The 18,497-nt window shown below is 40.4% G+C and overlaps 1 protein-coding gene across 2 annotated transcripts in view; it reads right to left on the bottom strand.

Moving 5' to 3' along the window:
* Positions 1 to 697: 697 nt before the first annotated feature.
* The window catches only part of TMEM267 (transmembrane protein 267), a 44,383-nt gene continuing 26,583 nt past the window's right edge, over positions 698 to 18,497 (bottom strand). For both annotated transcript variants that reach the window (XM_026865375.1, XM_026865374.1), the window contains exons 4-6: positions 14,893 to 14,968; positions 2,321 to 2,447; positions 698 to 1,439 (exon numbers count right to left, since the gene is read on the bottom strand). In XM_026865375.1, the coding sequence (XP_026721176.1) occupies positions 1,277 to 1,439; positions 2,321 to 2,447; positions 14,893 to 14,968 (366 nt within the window). In that variant the 3' untranslated portion in view covers positions 698 to 1,276. The remainder of the gene's footprint in view (positions 1,440 to 2,320; positions 2,448 to 14,892; positions 14,969 to 18,497) is intronic.

Raw genomic sequence — 18,497 nt, 5'->3', positions numbered from 1 at the left:
ATCAGAGAAGATAATTATGTTTCTTGTTTTCTCTTACCTGTTTTGGAAGGAGTCAGTTTCTTTCATTAGATATACCTCTGTGGGATTATGCTACCTATTCTCTAGTGATCTTGCTACAGTTCTTCATCTTTATTTTATTTAGGGAACCTATCAGCAGCTGCTTCATCTGTCTTGCTTTCTCCCATGTTCGCAGTATATAATTAGGCATAACAATTACAAAACAAATACAAGAGACAACTATAAGGAGCTGATTTAAGTCAAAAGCAGCGAAAACAAACTAATTACGAGGGGAAGAGGAGGAAGAATAGAATTATACTGCTATATTACATATTTTTGGCTCATTAAGTAGATATTTAACATATGCATTCTATGGCACTTACTCATTTTAAGATGTTCCTTTACCTCATTCGCTGCTTTCCATGTACATGTGTCTGAGCAAAAGTGTCTTTGACTATGATGGCTTAAGTTTCCAAGGAAGGAGGGAGGGAATTGGAGACTGTGCCACCCTTGAGAGGGCAGCGCTGTGCAGTGGGAGGGAAGCTATGGAGTGGGTAGTCAGACTTGGTATAATCGTTAATCTTCAGAGAAAGGCCTGATGGACACGTGCAGTCCTCAGTGCTAATTACAAGAAGTTCAGCAAAGAGGGTAGGAAGGACCCAACTGAAGGATTTGAACAGAGAATTTAATTAACAAAAGCTTTAGAGATAATCTTTATTGCACAGCTTCAGATGCTACACTTTGAGCCTGAAATGATATGTCATGATAATAACACCTGGGAGCAGAGGTTGTTTGGAACAGGTAAAAGATACATGGTTTTGGCCAACTGAACTAGTATCTGGAAACATAGCTGTAAAATTATGTAAGAAGAAAAGAAAGATAAATGACTGGAAGAACAGAAGCAAAACAGGCAACAGCACAAAGATGATTGCAGACGAGGAAGAAAAAAGACCATGAATGGGACTGGGAAAATTAAGCAATGAGAAGGAACTGCATACTGGCATGTTAAAATAGAAATAACAGTGGAGGTTGCCATGAAAGCAGAGTGTGAGAGAAGAGGATTTAGTCTACCAACAGATCTAGTAGGTACAGCAAGCATTTACTACAAGACATTTGGCTGGTAATCTGACCAACATAATTCTTGTGTCCAGGTGATATTTTCTGCCACTGCTTTCTCTAGCACATAGACATCTGAAAAGTCGTTTTAATGCTACAGTCATCCATCATTGATGAAGTCTGTTATCTTTGTTCACAGTGCCATATGCCACAGGTATCTTCATCATGGGGCTTGCTTCATCATGTTCCTGTTTCTTTTCTTTTTAATAACTCTTCTATGCTTCCTACCATGAGGTTTTTTTCTGGGAATCTTGTGCTTCTTCATCCATTTTTTAAATTTTCTAATCCGTGGGCTCACACAGAACTTTCTGCCTTCTATGTAGAGACTGCCAGAGCAAAAATTAGTTGTCAGTTTAAAAAAAAAAAATGTAAAACTCCCAATGATCATACTTATCACTCACCTATGAAGACCACAAAGTTCAAATTGGTTAATCTTAAATTACATTTTATACTATATTTATTCACTTTTGTCTGGTTTCAAACATGTACAAATTAGGATCTAAGGATTACATGATTACACTTGTCTTCCAACATCTGAAAAAAGCTTTACTACTTCAGTGGGTCTGAAAAGAACTGTGCAAACCAGTACAATTCTATGGCAAATAAACAAGTGGACCACTTTTAAAATTATTATTATTATTATTATTTATTATTTTATTATTATTATTATTATTATAATTATTATTATTATTATTATTATTATAATATGTTGTTGTTATTATTCTCATAATCATCATGCAAATGTCTAGAAATAAAATATGTCCAGAATATTGTCTTAAAAATTTATCAATTTAACCCAAGCAGTGTGATATTGTACCAGCCAAAAGAAAAAAAATATTAGAAATAACTTATGTTCAAAAGTAAAGCTAATTTAATGAGTTTAGGCAAGGTTTGCAGAGGATTGATAGTTGGAAAAAACCAGACAAGTCTTAAAGGTGCATGAGTCATTCTTCAGTTCTGAAAATAAAGCAAGTGTCAAAGTTAGTGCAGGCTGAATAACAATCAATATTATTACTGGAAAGGAAATTAATTTTTAGCAGTCAGAATTTTAAATAGTACAAGGAAGGACAGTTCTTAAATCACATACAATCTTGTTTTTAATTGAATTAGTGTTAGCATTCTAAGATTCTACTTGTTTGAATGGTGCCTAATAGGTTTTAACTTGACAATACCCTTTTCACAATGAAGGACCCAAAACATCTCTTACATAACAGCTTCTAGGTGACACAGACCATCCGCTGTCTGGATTTCAAACCTCTCCACTCTTCGGAGAATTCCTTTGGGAATTTCATCTGAAACTTTCGTGCAACAGTTAAAGGCCCCAGGAAACAAAGCTAAAAAGAGTAATAACAATGTTAGAAACAATATAGATAATTAAGGGGACAAGTCATAGCTTGATTTCACAAAATCACAGAATAGGTGAGATTGGAAAGGACCTCTGGAGATCATCTGGCCCAAACCCCCTGCTCAGGTAAGGCCACCTGGAGCTACTTGCCCAGGACCATGTCCAGACATCTATTGAATATTTCCAAGATGGAGACTCCACAACATAGCTGGGAAACCTGCTCCAGTGTTTGACTATCCTCATAGCAAAAAAACCCAAGCCAAACATTCTCCTGTGTTCAGACTGAATTTCATGTGTTTTATTTTGTGCTCATTGCCTCTTATCCTGTCAGTGGGCACTACTGAGAAAAGCCTGGCTCCCTCTTCTTTCACTCTTATCAGGTATGGGAATGATGAGAACACACCTTGAATGAGAACTCCCTTGAGCTTTCCCTTCTCCAGGCTAAACAACCCCAGCACTCTCAGCCTTTCCTTATACCACAAGATGTTCCAGTCCCTTCACCATCTTTGTAGCCCTTCACTGGACTCTCTCCAGCAAGTCCATGTCTTTCTTGAATTAGGGATCCCAGAACTGGACCAGCACTACAGATGTGGCCTCACTGGTGCTGAATAGAGGGGAAGGATCCCCTCCCTTGACCCTGTGACCAGTACCCCCTGCTCCCAACCCCTGGTAATGCGATCACCATAATTAATGCCATTTTATAAGGCAAGCAGCCATTCTCTGTGCCTAAGCAAGTCATGTATTCATTCTCTTTCCCTCATTAAAAGGCCCTGAAGGTCCTGTGAACCAAGGAAACAAACCAAACAGATTTCTTCTTCCCATCCCTACCAGACCCTATCATGTACTGCTGCCTGGTGGTATTCGTCCCAGATGCAGGACTTTCCATTTCCCCTTGTTGAATATCATGATATTCCTCTCTGCCCATTTCTACAGCCTGTTGATATCTATCTGTAAGACAGCAAAACCATGAGTGCATCAGCCACTACTCCAAGTTTTTTATCATCTGCAAACTTCCTAAGGGCACATTCTGTCCTATCATCCAGATTATTAGTGAAGATGTTGAACAGCATTGGCCCTCATATTGACCCCTGGGGAACACCACTGGTGACTTGCTTCCAACTGGACTTTATGCCACTGATCACAACCCTCTGGACCTCGTTGTTTGTCCAGTTTTCAGTCCACCTCACTGTTCACACATCTAACCTGTACTTTGACAGCTTCTCTATGATGATATTAGAGCAGACAGTATAAAAGGCTTTACTGAAGTTGAGGTAAACAACATCCACTGCTCTCTTGAACAACAAGCTAGTCACCTCACTGTAGAAGGCTATCAGTCAAGCATGATTTCCCCTTGATAAATCCATGCTGACTAGTCCTCATCACCGTCTTGTCCTTCAGATCTTTGGAAATGCTTTCCAGGAGGATTTTCTCCATCAGCTTCCCAGGGATTGAGGTGAGGTTGACCAGTCTATAGTTCCCTGGATACTCCCTCTTGCCCTTCTTGAAGATAGGAGTTATATTTGCTCTTTTCCAGTGTTGAGGAACCTCTCCCAGTCACCATGACTGTCCAGAGATAAATGACAGTGGCCTCAAGTGACATCAGCCAGCCACCACTGGTGGGTGGTGCATCTCATCTGTCCATGTGGCCTTATATAGGTCCAGTTTTTAAAGTGCTCCCTAATTTGGTCCTCCTCCACTGATGATAAGTCTTCTTTGATCCAGACTTATCCTCTGGTCTCAGGGACCTGGGATTCTCAAAGGCCAGTTTGAATGGTAAAGAACAAGGCAAAGCAGGTGTTGAGTACCTCAGCCTTATCCATGTCATTTGTCATCAGTTGATCTGCTGCATTCAGCAGTGGGTTCACATATTCCTCTTTTTTTTTTTTTTTTTTTCCCCTACTTATGTATTTGTAGAATTCCTTCTTGTCGCATGTCACATTCTTTGATAGATTCTAGATTCAACTGTAGCTTAGCCTGGGCTTTCCTAACCACATTCCTGCATGATCGGACAGCAACTCTATATACCACCTGGGCACTTGCTTCCACCCCTTTGTTCCACACTTTGGTGCTATGTTCAGGTTTAGTTAGGAGCTCTGTGCTCATCCACGCAGGCATCCTGATACTTTGCTTGGTTTTCTGTTTGCTGGGACAGACTTTTCTAGAGCTTGGAGAAGGTGATCCTTCAATATCAGCCAGCTCTCCTCGACCCCTCTTCTCTCCAGGGTCATATGCCATGGATTCTTCCAAGTGGGTCTCTGAAGAGGTTGTAAATCTGATCTTGTGAAATCCAGGGCTATGATCTTGCTTTTTGCCCTGCTCTTCTAGGGTCCTGAACTCCGCCATCTTATGGAGACTGCAGCCAGTGCTGCCTCTGACTTTCATGTCCCTGACCAGTTCTTCCCTGTTTGCAAGTATCTGGTCCAACTGAGCACTTTTCTTGTTGGTTCCTTGACTGTGTTGGAAGATGTCATCAATGCACTTAAGAAATCTTGTAGATTGCTTGAGCACTGCTGTATCATTCTTACAGCAAATATCAGGGTAGTTAAAGTTCCCCAGGAAGACCAGGGCCTGTGAACTTGAGGCTTTTTCCAGCTGTTTGAAGATGGCCTAATCTTCTTCCTGTTTAGGAGGTCTATAGCAGAGACCCATTACAATGTCACTCATGTTGGTCTGCCCAATAATCCTGACCCTTAAGCTCTCAGTTGGCTTACCATCCACCCCCAGACAGAGCTCCATGCATTCCTGCCACTCTCTTGCATAAAGGGCAACTCCCTCTCCTTGCCTTCCAGCACGTTTTTCCTAAAATCTCATATCCCTCCATTGCAGCACACCAATTACATGAGCCATCCTGACTTGCGGAGAAATCACTCTATAACTGTGGAGTTAGAAAGTAGGTATGTTTATTCAGCGCTGGGCGCATGGGGGATCGCTCCTCCACAAGCATGCGTGCTGTTTGCAGCTCCTGTCTGGCTTATATATTACAAAATAGTGCATATTCATAGAACACCTATACATATACATCTACCCCCACCTCCCCTCGCTTCTCATGGTAATCAGGTCTCCTCCTCTTGTGTCTGCATGATGAGCTCTTCAAGCTCCAGGCAGGGGTCGCAATCTCCTGGGGAGGGGTCGTAAAGATGAAGTACCTCTTCTTCCTCGCTGATGAACTTTTCACCCTGTCGCTCTGCGCAGCCTCAGTTGTTGTCTGGCTTCTGACCAGATTGCCAGGCCAGTTTGTGCTGGTGTTTGGGATAATCTGTTGCTGATACCCACAACTTCAAGGACCAGAGGAGACTTCTCTTTGGGCTAGGACATAACTAGGACAATAACTAGCAAAGTTATTCAGCACCTGGTATGTCTTTGCGAACAGCCCCATACGCCTCCTTTTGTTTTTGCACAAGTCTTGCACCATCAATCTAAGATTGTTTAGTCTCCCCATCTCAATCCCTCCATGTCTCCATGATCCCAGTGAGGTCCTAGCCCTGTACCTGCAGACAGACTTCTGATTCCTGCTTTGTGCTCCCCATGCTGCACACCCTAGTGGAAGGGCATTTCAGAGAGTTGCCAAGGGTAAGTTATCTTTACAGCTTATGAAATGAGATACCATCCTCTCAGCTTCTCCCACAAGACAGATGGATGTTTTTGTTGCTTAAAGAACAGTTTCCTCCACCTCTCCTTGTGCACTTATATGTAAATACTTGTTACAGTAAAATAAAAATTTTAAAAAAGATTTAAGGTTTTATTTAGGAAAAAAGATCACCAACATTAATGAACAGGGAGCATCAGGAGTATAATTTAAAAGCTCTGCCTTGTGAGGTTGAATCAGGTCCATTATCTTGTCTTTGAAATTATTAATGCTGTTGCTGAGTTTTGTGTTTTCTTTTGCCCCAAGGGCTCTCATGGCTGAATGTATCTCCACTAGGGAATGATCTCCTACAGATTTTTCCCTGCTTGCTAATGCCATCTCGAAAACAAAAAGTCACTGAACCTTAAAAAGCAGATTGTAATTCACGATTTTTTTGATGAAAAATACTAACATTTTGGTGTTTAATTTTTTACTGCTTTAGCACAGAAATAGATCTTCTAAAAGTGATTCTCTCCATTAGCTCAAGGCCAAGCAAAGCTATGTGGCTCAGAGATGTATCTAGGGTGTGAGGGTCTCAGGATCAAACCCATGCTTCCGAGTGCGGACCCTTGTGTCCCAGGCCATGAACTAATCTGGGAGAAGTGGGGAGAAAGTCTTCTTCCTGGTTGTTTTGAATCTTCCTGCTTTTTTATTTCCTAGCCCACAAATCATGCTGTTTCTTAAGTAATCATTTAGCGTTGGAGCTCAAGAGTCATAGAGCAAGAAAAAAAAGAAGCAGGAGAAACAATTTCAGTTCCTGTAAACAGGAGGTAAGAAATCTGCTTAAAAATTTTCCTGTAAGCAAGAAGATTGTGTGCTTTGTTGTTTAGAAGAGTGCTCACTGAGCGCTGGAGTAACAGATGCCAGCAAAGCTGTAGCAGTGAGTTTAAGCAGCTGGAAATGTAACAAGAGTGGCCAAAGACCTCTATCCACTGCAGCTTACAGGGGGCTTTCATACCTGTGGGGCTGCTGACAGAACTGGGATTTCACAGTCAGAAAGGAGGGTGTAAGAAAGCAGCTGGCCTATTAGTTGCCTCCTCAGAAACCCAGAGAGGACTATAAATAATCATATGCAGCAGAAGGAATAATTGATGATTGTTACCTGTTTTACTTCTCTGCTGTCCTTTGCTCTTCTCTCTTCAACAGCATACTGCTTGTAAAGCCAATGATCGATGTTTGCAAATGGGAGTTCAGCTCACTGAGCAACACTAAGTTTAATTTTTTCTGAGGGCTCAAGACAGCGTTGGTGACACTGAAGTATGAATTTTGTTGATTGTTGCTGGCAGAAGGATTATGTGGGATAAAAACTTAAGGAAGAGTAGCTATACTTTGAACTCTGTGTGAGGTTGCCAGCCATGATTTTTGGAAAGGTCTGGTCCTGTGTTTCTTTGGGGTACAGTAAACTAAAATACTTGGCACAGCCAGTCTCCTGTGGAATGGATATTACAGGAGGTCTTAGGGTCAACCAGCTGTCTCCTGAACTCTTCCTCACCTGGTTTCTCCAGTGCCTGGCTACCATCTCTTGCCCTCATCCCACTTTATGCACTTGCTTTGATCCTCAGATGTGAACCATCTGTATTGTACATTATGGTTGTCATGGTTTAACCACAGTGAGCAACTAAGCACCACATAGCCACTCGCTCACTCCCCCCACCTCCCAGTGGGATGGAGAGGTGAATCAAAAAAAGAGTAAAACAGGTTGAGATAAGAACAGTTTAATAACTAAAACAAAATGAAATATAATAATAATAAATATAACAATAATATTTGTAATTAAAAGGAATAAAACAAAAATAGAGAGAAGCCCCAGGAGAGACGTGTGATGCACAATGCAATTGCTCACCACGCACTGACCGATGCCCAGCGAGTCCCTGAGCAGCAGCTGGCACCTCCTGGCCAACATTCCCCAGTTTCTATACTGAGCATGACATCCTGTGGTATGGAATATCCCTTTGCCTAGTTTGGGTCAGCTGTCCTGGCCATGCTTGCTTGCTGGCAGAGCATGGGAAACTGAAAAATCCTTACCTTATGATACGCACTAGTTAGCAACAACTAAAACATCAGCGTGTTATCAACATTATCTCACACTAAATCCAAAATACAGCACTGTACCAGCTACTAGGAAGAAAATTAACTCTATCCCAGACAAAACCAGGACAATACTGCAATATAGAGCACTACACAGCATGAGGCTAGCAATTTGTATGATTTATAACTGAAATTTAAGGAATTAATATTGTTGTATTTTTATAGATAAGGAAAAATATACACAAACTCATATAAGGAAAATAAAGCAAAATTCTTGACACCTCTACATTTATGAGTATCTCATTGGCCACTCGTGACAGACTGCCATTTTGTGAGAAACTTAGCTAGCAGGAACTGCATCTTCTAGAATCTTGTTTTTAATTGCAGCTTTAGATACTACTTTTAGAACTAGAGTAGCAGTTTTAGAGTGAATTCAATTACCTCACTCAGTCTTTGAATTGGAGCATTAAGCCACTGCAGTCTAATTCAGGCAGCTATACAAAAAGCTGTGCTTCTCAATATGAGAATGTGCAACTGCACTGAAACTGGTGAATACACCAACGGAAAGCAAATGGAAATTTTGTGTAAAATGTGAATGAGGCAGTGCTTGTGTTCTTGCTAAAGAGACAGAAGCTTTTCTTAAGGAGATTGAAAGCCTGCTGGTAAATTTTTATCTGAGGTGTGTGCCTGAGGAGGCTGTCTTGGTTTCATAGGTTTGTATGGGTGTTTGCCTTGAGGAATTCTGATCTGCACTCTATTTTTCATGAAAAAAAAGCTGTCACTTTTTTGTTGTTGTTGTTCTGTGCATGAAAGTACAGCTACAATATGGGGAAAACAAATTAATTTTCTTTGAATCACAGATGAATACATTGTATCAGGGTCTTTTTGTCAAATAACATGGAAGTGTCATCAGCAATTTTGTGCTGACAGAGACACTTGTGATAACTGGTAGCTTTTTACTCGGGAGTCAGTTTTAAAAGCGATTTTTTTTTTTTTTTTCCCTGAGTCTAAAGAATGATCAGGACAGTGAGCCAAGGAATTCCTGTACTTCTCCAGAGCCTCAGGAGAGGGGATGCTGCTTTCCTGGAGCACTGAGCCATCCTGCAGCTCCATTGCCCAGGCCATTAATACTGTAATTATGCTCTAATCCCACAAGTGGGAAGGAACCAGGAGGTAATATGCAAAACTAATGATTTCAGCCCAACCCAATACCATACATTTTCCATGGTTTCAGCAATTAGATTAGGCTTATTAGTAATCATTGGTCTAAACTGTGGTTAAAAGGAAAGAACTGTGGTTTTCCACAAGGATGTTGGCATGGCCTTTCATGCGCCATTTATCACTCAGAGATATTTTTTCAGTGCTGCCATGTCATTTGGCTCAATGGCACAATCAGGATTCCATAGCTACTTACACCAAAATTATTTGGATCTGTTTTCTGACACTGAGCCTCTAACCAAAAAGCTAAAGTAGCTGCTGAAAGGACCAACAAGCTTAGAGATGGATCTTGCAACAGGTCCACCCAGGGATTGCTCTGTCATTATTTCAGAATGTGGTATTATCTGTTTTGGTGCTTTTTGCCTGGAAAGTCTCACCAGGGGAAGACCTATTTTAAAGGTTTTGTTTCATATTTTTGGGTGGCATCTAAATACTTCAGTCATTCAGAAAACCCCACTGGAGCAAGTTAAGCACCATTGCAGAGGGCAAGCAAGATATTAACTGGAAAAATACCTTCACTCACCTCACCTTCTCTCTCAGAGATGACTAAAAAGGACCTCCTTTTCAGATGCACGTGACTTGTGGAATATAATACTGCCAATCTTTTAATTATACTGGATTTATTTAGCATGCTATGTATAGCTTTATAAATTTCAGAAGAAGTGGAGAGAAAAGAAAGCTTTTTCTTTCTACTGTGAATAAGCTGTTTAGCACATTTGAAAAAAAACCACTTGATTCTTTTCTTTAATAAAAAGAAAATTCCTGAAATGCTGAATTATTTTGAAACAGTGCTTGTTGTTCAAGGAATGTAGCACAAGAACTTAATTTAAATTTCCCACGGTGGTTTGTTTTCTTGGAAGCCTGTCAAATCTTGGTGGCACAGTAGTCAGTCAATTTCTTAGGGCTGAAAGGATCAAAAGATCTAGGCAACTAGAGATTATTGTTTTCACCTGCATTCAGCTAGACCTGTTAGAAGCTCTTTTAAGTAAAATGTTGCTCCTAAATGGAAAAGATCCCCAAAGTCTGTGAGACTTGATGAGTTTGAATTGATGTAATTGGAGTGCTAGAGAATGAAGCACAGCAAAAACAACAGCTCTGATGGAAAAAGAACTCCATGAGTACTGGTCATTATATCTGTTTTTACACTTCTGTTGGTAAGTATCAAGTCTCTGACTGCCAAAAGTTTCTTTTTCTATTTCTTATCTCTACCTGGTCAAACTCAGCCCATAGAAACTTTTCTTATCCTTTCTGCTTTGCTTTTTTCATCATCATTCTCAAACCTGAGAGCCACATGTTAAACAGCTGAAGAAGGCCATGTCATGTAGGGTTCAGGAGAGAAGTATTAAAAGCACTTATTGCTGCCTACTCAGTTTCTGGGGAAAAAAAGAACATTTCCCTCCTTCTTCAATTTCCAGCTGATATTCTTAGATTTGTCTACCTGTTTAGGGAAACTGTCAGGCCTGATGAAGAGCCTTTCTATGGCATACAGTGGGAGTACCCCATGGCTGTTCTGCTGCTCTCTGCCTGCAGTTCTTAGGCAGGTAGGACTGGGTTAATGTCTCAATATGGATAGGGCAGACCACTGGAGAGGAGAAACACAGCAGCCAGGTTTCAGCCAGGTTCTTCTGTAGAAAATTTAATACAGTAGGCTGGTTCTTTGCCTCATGAAGTGGGGCCAGGTGGAGAATGTAGAGAAGAATGAAAATAGCTGGTGAGTGATAGAGCCATTGTGTTCTCCACCCCTGTGCTTGCTCTTAACTATGCTTGGTTTCATTTTGGCCTCTTGAGTAAACATGATCGGAAAAGCTGAGCTCTAGGTGTGAACAATGGGAAAGGCATTTCTGGTCCTTGTCTCCACTTCTCTCTGCACCAGCTGCCTTAGGCAGGCCTTGTGCACCTCTTTTCTTGACAGGTTTCACTCCAGCAGTTACTGTTTTGACCAGGCCTTTGGTGGTCCCTCCTGAATCCTGCTGGCAGCAAGAGGAGCCCGTCAGTACTGCTGACAGAGCACTTAGCTGGCCTTCTTCAACTGGATGTGACCCATGGACTGCTGAGTGAAAGGCCATGCTGCATATGTTCTTCTATGTAACCAAAAAACTAGAAGGATGGCTTTTGCACTTACACAAACTAAGGGAGCCTAGCAGTGATGCATATATTTATTAAGTAGAAAGGGATCCCCCAACATACTGTGTGGTCTGAGGAACAGATTCTGTTGCACAGTGAGATCCATAAACCTGGGGCACTTTCTATATATATGCTGAAATATGAGACCTGCTGCTAATGTGTGTCAAGTTCACCATGAACAGATTCAGCTCTGCACCAGTTGCACAACTTTGGCACACCTGGGGCTATTAGCAGCAGGCATTAGTGTTTCCTAACGCAATTCTTTTGTGGTAACAAAGTAGGCTTTGTACCTCTGGGAAAAAAAAAAAACCACAAAACAACCAACTTTGCATTGATTAATGGGATTAATGTCTCGCTTAGTCAGAACGTGATATGTACTGAAATGCTCTGGTCTCAATACAGCCATTTCGATAGACAGGTTTCAGCTGTTAATCCAGTGTTGTTGGCTTATGAACAGAGAATCCTTGACAGAAATTTACTATCATATCACCTACCCTTTATATTAATTACTGTAAGGCAGCTCACTTAGAACACATTTGCTCATGAATCTGCCAAAAAATGTTCCTCTCATCTAAACCAAATTTGAGGCTATTTTAAGAGTTCAGTACCTCAAATTAGGTATTTTCATCTTAACCTAAAGCAAGTCAAAACCTATATTGTTATGCAGAAGGCTCTTATCCTGGTTGGCAGGTGAACAAAGCAGGATGCTAGAATCTTTGGCAAATGTAGTATAGCTGTACTCTCTAAAAACAAGGTTGCTTAATAGATGGAGATGAGAGGGGAAGTCATGTGCTGAAAAAATGCTTTAATGCACCCTACTATTTTGACTGCACTGTAATACACCCAGTTAAACCATAATTCTGAGAAAGAGATAAACGAAAGACAGAAGGAGTTCTAAGCTACAACTGCTGAAGTGGTGGAAATAACCGTAAATAAAGTATAAATCATAATATATAAATATATAAATCATACTATATAATTTTATGGCCAAGAATAAATACAAAATAAGTTACGCAGTGATGCTTTTCCTGTTCTGCTATGAGGACTGCTGTTACTATAGACATTTTCAAGGCTGGAAGGCTGTCTGATGATGGACAGATGGGCATATCATATAGGTCATGATTTTCAAATGGGTCTTTGTCCATCAAATCACTATCGGTTTGCAAGCTGTCTATACCCATACAACATCCCTGATGCTCTAGCAACAGAGCCTCAAGGACATGCAGCCTGCAAATTGGCAAAACAGCATGTAATATCGATGTGGTCAGACAAACAATAGTATCCAATGCATTATCAGAAGGTGAAATTTCTGCTACTTCTAGCAAGAAAAAAGCACATAGTGTCTTGCACATTAAGATGGAAAAAGAAGTCATGTGAACATACATCTGTTTTTTTCTATAAAGCAACACAATTTGATAAGAGGGAACCCATCTCCCACACTGTGCAGATCAACTTCTCTCTGACCAGACCAGCATTACTGAAATAACTTTACTAGGATAACTCTGGCTTACTTCTTCAGGAAGACCCAGACAGTCTTATTTAGTTGTTATTCCTACCCTGTAGCATTCAACACTTGTTTTGGATGCTTTTACTGTATAGGAATTAACAATTTTTTCTCTTCATCTCTTCAAGATGAAATACATGTAGGAGCTTCTGAAACAGAACTTCTGGCTTCTCAAATTGAAACTCAAACCAACCACCTTTGAAGTAAGTTCCTTTACTGAACCTGCTCCATACAGTGACATGCAGTGCTGCCCACTTCAGTGCAGGTGTGACAGCATCTGGCACTATGTAAATCCCTGGCACTGTTATGAGATGATGGAAGACTACCTTTTTTTTTTTTTTTTCCAAGTAAAATTGCAAAAACTTCATTTGAATTACATTATGGAAAAAAAAAAAATCCCTTTCATGCTCTTCAAAATAAACTTGATCTCATTTTCTGGCACTGCCTGGCAGGGCCATGTTCCTGCCCATGCTTGGGTGTAATTCTGGTCACCTGATGGCTTGCCTGGCTTCTGTCAATCAATTCACATCCACAAGCAAAGGAAACTTATGAAAGTTTGCATGTACCAGCCCAGATCTTAGTTGTGTATCTGTACAGTAACCCCGAAATAAAGGGATGCATAATGGCCAGCCTAAGAAGCCTAAACCTAGTTAGGTTAACCCAAAATCTAGTTCAGATCAGGGTAGGGTGTGTCAGTACCCAGATAGCTACATTCAGTTCTGCCCATTTTTACTCTGGGTTCTGCCGTTTGAATATTGTTGCTATGCATGTTTGCATGAGGAAAGTTAGGTGGTAAAGTTATTTTTCCTGTGCCAGATGGTTCAGTATAAAAGAGTATCTTCTAAGAGTCTCCTAAGAGAACCTTTACTTTGACCTGTACATGCACATGCCAGTTCTATTGTGCAAGACCTTGCTGAGTGGCCAGATCATAAACCTAATAGAAAAGAACTTGCAGAGTATTTCCCACACCAGCAAGTGCAGTGCCCATTTTAATAGGATAAAATTTATAGTCAGATTTTGCTTACATGTTGTCTAAACCCTGTAGGAACTCCACAATTCCTGCTCCTACTGAAGCCAATGGAGCTTGAGAAAGGAATATCTCAAAGGCTGAAGTGCTCCAAAATTTGAGTTATCTTCTCTGTGAACACAGTTTATTTTACAATAGAAAACTACAAAGAAAAATTATTAAATTAAGTGCAGCACTGGCTAATTTGTTTTGAAAATTTTTAAATTTTGATGAAAATGCAAGAAGCAAAAATCAAATGTTATTAGATCTCCCAAATCCTTGAGACATGCTGCACCAAATGCAGAGCAAAGCTGCATGCAAAATCACTTTTCTGCTGAAATAAATCAGTTACATGAAGTTTGGCATAAAAAGCTTTTGAAATCTTTGCCACCCATGGTGATTTAACTTTCAAGAAAAAAGACCAAGGGATTTTCTAAATATATTCCCTCTCAAGAAGCTTGGAAAGGAGGAAACTGCAGCTGAACTGGAGAGATCCTTTTAAACAAATAGTGAAATTTTATTAGGTCTTCCCACTGGAAATCACTGTTTTAAAGGTCTTATGCCTTCAGCTACAATGTTCTTGATAGTGTTTGCTATGACAAATAACCCACTTGGCTTTTCCTTCCTTAAGCCATTTTACAGAATCATAAACTCCCGATTTGTTGTGGAAACATTGAGGAAATGATCAAGTGAAGACCTGACTCCCCTGAAACAAATGCCAATTGTTCTGTGCAGTTTAAGATAGCCAGGTTTCATTTTTGTAACCTTCCCATGCTTTAGCACAGACCCCTAAGCTATCATCTGAGGTCCTGTACAGATCTGCAAAGGCTCAAGCAGACACAATTCCAGGTAGAAACCCTTTGGGTCTTTCTTGCTTTTATTTATAGAAGATTAAAGTATATAAATAGATAAAGTGCAATTTTACTTACTCTCAGACGTCTGACTAACTGCGACTGCTAGAATAGCCAATACAGTGACCAAGTTCACATCCATTTCTCCTAGTACCTGTGGGAGCACTGCCACGAAGCAAACGGTGAGCTGCAGGAACTAACATCTGACCCTACCCCCTGGCTGCTGAGGATGAACGTGACTCAAAGCCCCACCCTGAGCAGTAAGTCTACGTCGGCTGTGTCCTGTGTGGCACTATGGACTTCAGCAGGATTCCTCTTCTCACCTGTAGGCACATTTTGCCAGATGGGAAAATAGGCTATTTTTCACATACTACCCCCAGATCATACTGCCTTTATGGCTGGATCCTCCCAGCCCTCCTCATTAATGAGGCTTTTCAACAATAGAAATGCCAAGGGTAGAAATACTTCAGAAACAAATATTTGCAGGATTAAGGAGGAGGAAGAAAACCTCTCTGCTATTGGGTACCATCTCCGTGAAAGCTAAACATGCAACGTCATAGGCCGAATCTGCTGTAGTATAAACAGGCACAATCTCAAGAAGACCCTAGCCTTGCACTAGCTTTGCATTTGACCTATGTGTTTTCAGCCTGTAAAAACCCTGAGCAAGGGCTGTGTTATTTAGTGCATCTTACTCTCCTACTCCCTTTCTGGCCACTGGTAATGCCAGGGTGGTGAGACACTGGCACAGGTTTCCCAGAGAAGCTGTGGCTGCCCCCTCCCTGGCAGTGTCCAAGGCCAGGCTGGACGGGGCTTTGAGCAACCTGGTCTAGGGGAAGGTGTCCCTGCCCATGGCAGGGGGGTTAGGACTAGATGGTCTTTAAGGTCCCTTCCAACCTAAACCATCCTATGATTTGGGGGCTGATAATTTCTGTAACACTTCTGTGAGTGTCATCAGAAAGGTCTTTTTCTGACTCATGCAGGCAATGGGCAAAAAAGTATCTGGGGAAAATAACTCCTCTAATTTCCAGCTACATTTGAGATACTAGTTGAAATCTTCTAAAAACCAGAAAGATTACTGTGCGGCCTCTGTCGGAATTGAACACTATGGCTGTATGGGTAGCAAGCAGTTCTCCTATTTTGCTGTACTCTACCACTGCCACTGAAGTGCAAGCTACCTGAGTTGACCTTTTCCAGGGCTGAATGAGAAAAGTCAGTCTGGGAAGTCCCTAGACTGTTCAAACAAGCTCATCTTCGCTTCAGCTCATTACAGCCATTCTTACCATTCCTAAATTTCTAGAACACAAGGTAGAAGAAATTGCTAACCTCAAGAACTTTAATCTATACTTACACTGTCCCAACACCAGTTTTGCAAGTTCATCTAATAATAAATTAATATAGTGCAATCAAACTTTCTGGCTATCACAGTTCTACTTCATAGCTCTTAGTTCCTGCTTGACACAGTTATCTACCTGGATAAGAGAATGAGGCAAATGCAGAGTATTACACTTTCAAATGAAAGTCTACTGTTAAGAGGAGAAAGTGTAGTTGATAATGATGTGTTCTGTTTAAAGTATGATTTCAGGGAAATCATTTATGTTGAAATCAACAAGCTGATTCATTGTCACCATTTAATTACAGTGAAAAATCTGTGTTATAAAAACTACCATGGCCCAAACTAAGACAGATCACACCACCTTTATTAACATGAACTTAGATAAGGACAAGACTATTAGCAGAATTAAAGTCCTCAAAGTAGCACAAAGAGGAATAAACTAGATTAAAAGAAATACAGTGAGACAGGTGTTTCTGGAGTAACATGTTAAAGAAACAGCTTCAGTCAGTATTACATTTTGTATTCTAGTGTCTGCTTGACAATGCAAAACAGGGTGCTTTATGTCCTTGCAGATAATTAACCAGTTTGTTCTGACCAATGCTTTACATGAGGTCTCCAGATACAGTTTTAAAGGCCTGATACAGGTTTCAAAAATCCCACCATGGTAAGATTATGGAGTACGGGGAGCTGTAGCAGTGTTGGATTGGGGAAGAACCAAAGCACTCCACGTTTTTAAGACCGGTTCCTACAGTGACAAGTCCAAAGTGTTCCCAGGTGGTTGCTCAGACACACAGACATGCAATGTTCTCAAAAATGCAGAGTAAATACAGATATCTGTAGGTATTTATTTCTCTGCTGCTGTCAACAAACTACAGCATACTAAAAAACCTTACTTCTTCAGTCATGTTACTTAGTCTGAGCTCAAGTTTTACATCTTATTTCCCTCAGAGTTCACGGTGTCATTTATAGGTCCAAAACAAAGTAAGTATCTACCTCAACAGGAAAGCACAGCAAAGAAACTAGGATTATGTCAGACCCGGAACATGCTTTCCACTTTATGGAGGCTATATAATATGTCAGCAATTTAAAATGCTAAATGTATTAGAACAGAACAAAATGTAAACTGAGGAAACAACTCTGTTTTATGAGATTGAGAAATTAAAACTAAAAATAAAGCCAGGGAACAATAGTAAGTATTGTGCTATGGCTCCACACGAAGGTGCAGGCAGCCATTCATCTTACAAAGGAAGAATAAGTTAGCCAGAAATTATTTTCCAAGAATTGCATTGACATAGTTGACAATGACATTAGTTACAAGTACAGCTAAAGGAAAGTGAAGAGTTTTATTGACATATTTACTTGGATTGCATTCAAAGCTCAAATGAAAGTGCAAACCTGCACAAGAAAGTGTTGCAAATGAGAAGGCAGCTCTTCTACCCTGAGAAACAAAGCAAATCCTTGTTTTAATCCTTTTTGAAGTTCTACCTTTTCCTTGTAAATGTAGGACTGCTAGGAAGGCTAAAACTCACAGCTCTTTTAATCAGAGCATTCAATTTTTGAGCAGAGGTTAATGATCGTAACTTCTATGTTAATATGCATTGTAATATAATGCCTTCAGTTATATATATCTTTTTCCAGTTACTCAAGAAGAGGCAAGAAAAAGCTGTCCTTCTTTAATCCACCTGTTGCCCTCCATCTTCTTTTGCAACAGGAGTGCTGAATAATGAAGAAGACGACTAAACCCACCAACTCTGTTAAAGCAGGATAATTCATGTTAAAACAACTGGATCACTACTGTCTCCAGCAAGACTTAATCTGATGAAGGCTTCTGACATACTGATAAATGCAACAGGCTTATTTGTTACTTCAGTTTTCCTATTACTCTGCAAATGATCATAATAATCAACTCACAGTAATAATTTTATTTTTCTCAACTAGCTTAAATCATAAATGGACAGAGGATATAATTTACAGTTACACTCTGGACTTGATAGGAATGTCTCCAATTGTTTGTGTGGATATCAAAATCCCAAACTGTGACCTCTTCAGATGCTCCCTATTTTAGACTGCATCAGCTGGCCCTGTGCCTATCATAAACCCCTGGACTTTAAAATTCTCTGCCTAATTCTCATTTAGCTTTCTGCACACCAGAAATTTATCTGTGCAGTTTCCTGCGGGGAAGGGGGGGAGACCAGGTTCCCCTAAATTTTGGGACTTTTTTTTTTGTCCTAGGCCTTAACTGACTTTTTGAATGAGCAAGTGAGACTATTACTTGGATTCCAAAAGGGAAAAAGCAAAATGGGGGATGAACAGAAGGTCTATGCACAAACATATAATCAGTGAAAGCTCA

This window comes from Athene cunicularia (genome assembly GCF_003259725.1).
Source record: "Athene cunicularia isolate RWA chromosome Z unlocalized genomic scaffold, athCun1 chrZ_part1, whole genome shotgun sequence".
NCBI lineage: Eukaryota > Metazoa > Chordata > Aves > Strigiformes > Strigidae > Athene > Athene cunicularia.
The sequence above is the reverse complement of the archived record's forward strand: the minus strand, read 5'-3'. Positions and strand labels throughout refer to the sequence as shown.